The following is an 8165-nucleotide window of genomic DNA, read 5'->3' on the forward strand; positions in this document are numbered from 1 at the left end:
TTTTTTTTTTTTTCATGGATAAAAAACAGAACTCCTCTCCCATCCTCCTGCTACAAGTCTGCAATTCCCCTTTTCTTCCACAGGTGGGCAGCATGTTCATAGCAGATGCCCATGAGAAAATCTCAGTACAGTAAGTGCCTGACATTCTTCTGCAGTGACTTGGACTTTTGTGTGGGCTGTCCTGCCGGATATGAGTGTGCAGTGTTACCCGTTTGTTAATTTTTTACAGACTCATACTTTTTTGGTGATTTTCAAATGTCTCATGGGTTTTGAACAATAATGGACCCTTAGAAATTTCTGCTGAACAACTGTTCCCAGCCCATCTCGGCAATGAAACAAAAAAGGGATGAGTGTCTGAGCCAGTTGACTTAGCTGGGTTGAGGTGGAAAAGCAGAGGGAAGGTAATGAAGTAGATGAGAACTAGTCCTAAGGAATTAAAGTTAAGGCCCTGACTTCTGCCTATACACTTTGCATATGCCCAAAAGGTGAGTAAAGGGGAACTTTAGAAATGCAAAGAGATTGATAATGAGGTGCTGGGGTATAATCTTATCCTGATAGTTATACTGTTTTAACTCCCCCACTATAAGAGCCACTCCAATTTGTTCTCTTTTTCTTTAGAACCAATGAGGCCATTCTTCTGGCACTTTATGAAGCTGTTCATTTAAATCGCAACTTCATCACAGTATTAGCTCAGGTTGGTTATATTAAAAATCCCAGTGTTTTTTTTCTCCTTGAATTTCATACCGATTCATTCCATTGAAAAGCTTATCTGGCTGTACTTGTTTAAACCATGTTTTGCATTGGTAAGTGGTAGTAACAAGGAGTTGGCATCAGTTGCCTTTGTTTCCTGCTATCCTCAAATACGGATGTTTCTATCCGGTACTGAAATCGGTCTAATAACGTGCAAAGTTAGTGGTTTTGGCCAGTTTACTGATTATGTTAACCCAAATGAGTTGTGATTACTTCATTTTGCTCACTAGAAATCCCTGGTATTATCTGCTATGTGGATTTTTATATTGGACTTTCTGCTTTCCAAACCACTGTAGAATTACAGCCAGAGATAAAATAGGCCCAGTCACTCATCTTATTATCTCACCAATTTCCAGAGGAAAAACTAAAAGATATGCTGGCCAGGATAAGGTTAGCTGTTAACAGATAACATGGTCTACATACGTTGAAAAGAAGTCATAGAATACTGAGCACTGGGAGGGCACTGTAGCTCACGCCTGTAATCCCAGCACTTTCGGAGGCTGAGGCAGGTGGATCACCTGAGGTAAGGAGTTTGAGACCAGCCTGACCAACATAGCAAAACCCTGTCTCTACTAAAAATACAAAAATTAGCTGGGGGTGGTGGCAGGCATCTGTAATCCCAGTTACTTGGGAGGCTGAGGCATGAGAATCACTTGAACCTGGAAGGCAAAGGTTGCGGTAAGCCAAGATTGCGCCATCGTACTCCAGCCTGGGTGACAGAGCCAGACTCTGTCAAAAAAAAAAAAAAAAAGAATCCTGAACACTGGGTCACATGCCTGAGGGATAGCGTCAGTAATTGACATAGTAGGAGACTAGGTAGACTGAGAACTCAAGAGCTGTAACCATCTTAAAAAATTGATAAAGTGTTTTTATCTTAAACCCAGTCTGTTTAAAATATGTATGTAGGGTTCTTTTAAGGTAAAGTTTGCTTATGCTTTTTCTCAAAGGGCAGATGTATATGGAATCTATTGATCTGAATTTTAACAAAAAAATAAGGTCATGCTTAAAAAGCATCGTGCTGGTTTGAGATCTGCTTCAGAGAACACTTACCAGTTTTCATGACTGATAACATGGAGACTTCAGTTATTATTTTCACTCTGCTCCTTATCTGATCTCCAAGTCTTATAACTGATTTTAAAGGAAGAGGTGAGGAAGGTAAAGAGCCAGTTAAGCTGTTGGGGAAGTTAAAAACAGCGGTCACTTGGCTTAATTCTCAAGAGCTGATGTGGCAGTAATGGCTAAGAAAAGTTAGGGACAGAAGAGTCATCTGTTTTGGTCGCTACTGGGTGTCTCACTATATCTTGCCTCCCAGTGAAGGCATACACACTTTTGTTGGTTGTGGAACAGGAAGGCCGCCATCTGAATAGCTTTTTTTGTAGTACCTGGTATCCCCTTGACTCATCTGTATCTGCTAGTCAATTATGTGGTTATCAGAACAGCCTATTGATGTGTTTTAGGATGATCTGATGAGATCCTAGGTTTGGATGGGATTGCAAATATTCTCTGCTCTCTTGTAGAATAGTCCTGTATATTTGTTTACCCCATTTTTTTTTTCAATTTCTGTTGTGCCACAGAAAAACTTACATAATGGGAACCTAGTTGCTTAAGATAAATTTGCACACACAGCTTCTTATTAGAAGTTAGCAAGCATCAACAGTAGTCAAGTACTCATGAGAAATAAATGCAGAAGTAGTCCTCCTTCAGTGACCTTTCTAATTGTGAGACTAGGAGCACAGTAGCACGGTGGTCCCACCTACTCAGGGCACTTAGCAGGAGAGCACTTGAGCCTAGGACTTTGAGACCAGCTTGGACAACATAGCAAGATGCTGTCTCAAAAAAAAAAAGAAAAGAAAAATTATTAGGCCCAGAATATCAGTCCTTACCAGTATTAGGCACTTGATACTCAGGGAGAACTGGATTTTCTGTTTTCTTACACATCTGTGTTCTTTTTCAGAGCCATCCAGAAATGGGCTTGGTGACGACCCCTGTCAGTCCTGCTCCTACAACCCCAGCCACACCACTTGGGACTACACCACCCTCCTCTGATGGTGAGCCCACCACCACTTTGCTTTTCTCAATAAATCTTAGATCTCTCAGAGTGAGCATAGCTGTGTTAAACAAAGAATGTGGTTGTTAATTCTTTCCACTACATTTGTCTGTAGTACTATCCTTCAGGCCTCCTAAAGTTTCAAAGAAAATTTTGGAAAAGACAGTCCAGTGATTTTCTCTGCAAAAGAAACTTATATAACTCTAGCTTTTCCTGTGCAGGGAATAGTTACAGAGTTGCGGAGTGCTAGACCTGAAAGGTCAGTAATGCCTGTCTTGCCACCCTGTGAGGGTCCTTGTGAGGCTAAGATGAGATATTTTGTGAAAAATGCCACCTTGTGATTATGAAGCACTGAAATGAATGTAAAATAGTAATGTTATCTCATGTTACCATTTGATCAGTGGGGGAATTGAGGCCAGAGAAATGAAGCAGTTTGCCTAAGATTAGTGAGAGTAGAGACTGAGAATCTAAACATGTAATCAGAGCAGAATAATATCTGTTTTGTTTACTACTATATGCCCAGCATAGTGCCTGGCATGATAATTGCTTAATAAATATTTGTTGAATTAATGAATGAGAATGTGAACCTAAATATTTGTTGAATAAATGAATGAGAATGTGAACGTAGGATTCATTCACTGTTAATGTGTCTGTCAGCCACTTCCAGTTGGAAATGACAGGCTTTGAGTGTATTCTAATTGGGAGTTTAGTGGGTATGTAAGATTTCTCTCCCTCAAAACAACAATAATGAAAATTTCCCCTTCATAAATCTTGTGGCTGGAACCTAAGAAAAAGGCAACAGAAAAGAAATTATGAATTTTTGCCAAAAACTTTGAGTTCTATTATAGGCTGAGTGTGTTTGGTGGAATATTGTAACCTAAAAACAATCTATGTTAATATTTGATGTTGTAGTTCAAAGATTGACCTCATTTTGGGTAAAGAGGCACAGAAAATCTAACTTTGACCTTTTCTTTTTGCCTCCCCACTATTTGTTTGTGAAATGACTTTATTTATCCTTTCTCTCCTTTAAGTTTTCATATAACACCTGTGGTAGTAACATTTCAAGACAGTATAAGCAGCGCAGAACTATGACAGGGAGGTGCCGTTGTTAGTCGTATGTATGGTAGCAAATTGGATCTGTTTAGAATTGAAAACCAAATCCCAAAATGCCTTTTTTTTTTTTTTTTTTTTTGAGACAACTTCTCGCTCTGTCATTTAGGCTAGAGTGCAGGGGTCTGATCTCGGCTCACTGCAACCTCTGCCTCCCAGGTTCAAGTGATTCTCAGGCCTCAGCCTCCTGAGTAGCTGCGATTACAGGCATGTACTGCCACGCCTGGCTAATTTTTGTATTTTTAGTAAAGATGGGGTTTCACCACGTTGGCCAGGCTGGTCTCAAACTCCTGACCTCAGGTGGTCTGCCTGTCTTGGGCTTCCAAAGTGCTGGGATTACAGGCCTGAGCCACCATGCTCAGCCCCAAAATATCTCACTGAGAACGAGCAAGTAGTAAGACTTGCCTACTTGTCTCTGTTTATTCAGGCCACAGAATAACCCAATGGAAATACTATACTTTCTCTTTAAGGATGAAGCCTGCCCGGTTACCATGGATATCAAAAGCCATATATATATATATGTATGAGTTCCATGTGATGTTGGGGTTTGGATGCTTCAGAGAACTGCCTTTCAAACTGTTCATTGTGAACACTTCCACCCACACATTTGATTATGCAATGGCAGGATTTGTGCTTACTTACCTACAACCAGTGAGCTTTTATTTTTTCTAGTGGGAAGATCAAGTCAGCCCACTTTAAAATGACTGTCTCCCTTGACAAAAGCTGCTGGGAAGAATTATGAAGCCAAAGATCAAGGAATGACTCTTGCTTAGGAAGAAGATTTTAATTTGTGAGGGATTTTATTCTGTCTCTGTTCTATTTGTTCTATTTCCTGTCTCCTAATTCATTTCCTTCTGTAGGGGTCCTAAGTATTACAACCTTGTTCTTAATTTTTTGCCTCTTAATTATAGTGGTGTTCAGTAGCCCAGTTATATTTAAAAGTATGTCACCAGAGTCATTATTTTTAAAAGCCAGCAGTTTAGCTATAACATTTGTTCTCAGCTCAGACTTGACATTTGACAACTCAGCCTTGGCATGAGAGGACTTTCTGATAAACTAAAAAGATATATACTTCTATATTTCTACATATTATATAAGATAGTTTTCCAGTTATTGCTGTGTATTAGCAGGAAAAAAGCCCCACCTACCAGTTAGATACCTCCTTGTATTGGACAAAGGGATGATTATAGGTCCTGAGCTTCAAAACAGGCTGTGGTTTGAAATGACAGTCTTAGGTCATTAACCCATAACATGAATTAAAACCTTTTAGTATTTCAACATAAAATACATTTGTCTTATATTAGCTTTTGGAGGCCTAATGGGGAAGATAGCCAGTGGTTGGGCATGCCGATTTCTTTTCATAAGGCTTTTTGTTGTGCTTGCTGTTTATTATGGGTTCATAATATCCAAATGTTTCCCACTGTTAATAAACGTTCTCTGCATATATTGTAATAACTCCAGAGGGATCTGTTATGGTTATGAATACATATTATGGGTAATATCCCAAACTCAACTGAGTCTTCATGGCTGAAAATGTAGCAGAATGCTATAGATTCTCTAGCTTTTCTGGGCCATTATAAGATTCCTTTTACTTATATATTATGTCTTAGGCAGTGTAAAACCACTTAACAAGAGGTCTGAGTCTAATTTAAAGTCTTAGAATTTTGGGAAGTCTACATTAAGATTGTGTTCTGGGCCGGGCATGGTGGCTCATGCCTATAATCCTAACACTTAGGGAGGCCAAGGCAGGTAAATTGCTAGAGCTCAGGAGTTCAAGACCAGCCTGGCCAACATGGTGAAACCCCATCTCTACTAAAATACAAAAATTAGCTGGGTGTGGTGGAAGGTGCCTGTAATCCCAGCTCCTCTGGGAGGTTAAGGCAGGAGAATTGCTGGAACCCAGGAGGCTGAGGTTGCAGTGAGATTGTGCCACTGCACTCCAGCCTGGGCGACAGAGTGAGACTCAGTCTCAAAAAAAAAAAAAAAAAAGAAAAAAGGAAAAAAGACTGTTCCGTATGGGTCAGCCCTGGTCATTAGAGACCAATTATCCCTCATTGTTCATTGGGACTGTGGCTGAGAAAATTGGGCAGAGGATTTCTCTTGGAAACAGCAGCTGGGTACATAAAACTCAGTTCCCAGGCTGTTCCAATAAGTGATGTTCATCTGTTTTCATGTATTTATTTATTTATTTGAGAGAGTCTCGCAGTATCACCCAGGCTGGAGTGCAGTGGCACCATCTGGGCTTATTGCAACCTCTGCCTCCCAGGTTCAGTTCAAGCAGTTCTCCTGCCTCAGCCTGCCTACAGCTGGAGTTACAGGCACCCACCACCATGCCCAGCTACTTTTTGTATTTTTAGTAGAGATGGGGTTTCACCATGTTGGCCAGGCTGGCCTCGAACTCTGATCTCAGGTGATCTTCCCACCTTGGCTTCCCAAAGGTGCTGGGATATCAGGCATCAGCCATTGTGCCCAGCTTGTTCATCTGTTTTGAGTCTACTATTCCTTTTCAGTTTCCTTTCGGGGGGAAGGGAATTCTACCATTTGGTAGTGGTAGAATTTGAATATAGTTCTGCCTTAACATTTTTCCCTCTCTATCATGGGTACGTCCAACTTAAAGACTTAGTCTCAAAATTCAGCAAGATTTCTCCTTATTAGGAAGGAATCGTCACTGAATTTAACTAGGAGACCCATCAAAGTAAAACTCATTTATATTCAATACAGATCTTTTCTTTAGGTAGAAATCAAAGTGCCTTTAAGAAGGGCTTTAAACTCTTTGCAGGTACTTGGGGCAGGATGTGGAAGCGACATAACCTTCCAAGGATGTTGGGAGAAAAAGCTCTGTTCTTGGAGACTGGCCCTAGGTAGGAGAGCAGGTCATTGGGCTTAATTTGGGGAATAGGAAGAGGGCTCTACAGGCTTAGGAAGAGTAGATAAAAGTTTTATGATGAGCACTTGGTCCTCCCTCTGTTGTGGAAAAAGCTTATTTAGTGATTTTCTTGCCTGCTGGCAAATGGGCTATGTGGGTAGAAGTGTTAGATGGAATATGTTGCAGGCTAAGTGTATTTTATCTGTTCTATTCCAGTTATAAGTTCTGTGGAACTCCCACTGGATGCAGATGTACAGACCAGTAATCTACTGATAACCTTTTTAAAGTATAGCTCAATTGTCATGCAGGACACCAAAGGTAAGCCATGCTATTTTGGGATCTCAGGAGTAGGAGGTGTGGCAGGCAGCTAGCATCAAAGAGCAGCATTAATATTTTGAAGCTTTGAAAAGATGAACCATTGGGTCCTTGTGTACATGGTCTTCATTGCTGGAAAACAGTGATGTCTCACTGCTAGGTGGCAATTAGGTGGTGTTGGGAAAACCTGAAGCGGGAGGGGAGTACTCAAAAATAGAACAGGAAAAAATTGGTCTCTATGAAAACTAGCAAATCTTCTTAGCAGATCTTGGTAAGTAGATGCAGACTCTTATGTGTGGGAAGTGGAGGGATTAGCACGCTTCAGGGAATTCCCTTTTGAGGACAGGAACCGAAAGCATCAGCTCGTGGTGAGAATTAGAGGACTGTCGTACAGAGTACAGTAGGAAGAGGTGAGATTCAGAGGGACCGTGTTCTTTAACACTTAAAATAGAAGTGTCAGTACCCATCCTAGATATGCAAGAGTGGAAGTGGGAGAGGACTGAGTGTTGGAAAAGTTTGAGGTTTTGTTGAGTGATTCCCTGTTTTTCCTCTGTTTATGATTTTGCCGTGGCCTTTTACTTGGTGGTAGAGTAGTGGAGTAGTTGTCCTAGGAGTGAGAAGGGTTGGGAGGAGATTCAGCAAATTTTATCCAGTATATATCTTAGTTTTGGTTTTTCTCCCTACTTAGCATTTTTTCTTTATACAGGATTTATGTCATTATTCACAATTTTTATGTGTTTGTTTTTATTGTGATAAAGTATATACAACAAAATTTACCATCTTAACCATATTTAAATGTACTATTTAGTTGCATTACATACTTACATATTTTTGTGCAACCATTATCACTGGCTGGGTGCGGTGGTTCATGCCTGTAATCCCAGCCCTTTGGGAGTCTGAGGTGGGAGGATCACTTGAGTCAGTAGTTGAAGACCAGCCTGGCCAACACGGTGAAACCCAGTGTCTACTAAAAATACAAAAATTAGCTGGGCGTGGTGACACACGCCTATAATCCCAGCTACTGGAGAGGCTGAGACAGGAGAATTGGTTGAACTCAGGAGATGGAGGTTGCAGAGA

The 8165-nt window shown here is 40.7% G+C and overlaps 1 protein-coding gene across 1 annotated transcript in view; it reads left to right on the plus strand.

Moving 5' to 3' along the window:
- ARMH3 (armadillo like helical domain containing 3) overlaps positions 1-8165 on the plus strand; it is a 195356-nt gene that overhangs the window by 33549 nt on the left and 153642 nt on the right. Inside the window, exons 12-15 of the mRNA XM_037739562.1 lie at positions 84-130; positions 619-694; positions 2705-2798; positions 6990-7091. Of these exons, the coding sequence (XP_037595490.1) occupies positions 84-130; positions 619-694; positions 2705-2798; positions 6990-7091 (319 nt within the window). The remainder of the gene's footprint in view (positions 1-83; positions 131-618; positions 695-2704; positions 2799-6989; positions 7092-8165) is intronic.

Source organism: Cebus imitator, unplaced genomic scaffold (assembly GCF_001604975.1).
Source record: "Cebus imitator isolate Cc_AM_T3 unplaced genomic scaffold, Cebus_imitator-1.0 Scaffold71, whole genome shotgun sequence".
NCBI classification, from domain to species: domain Eukaryota; kingdom Metazoa; phylum Chordata; class Mammalia; order Primates; family Cebidae; genus Cebus; species Cebus imitator.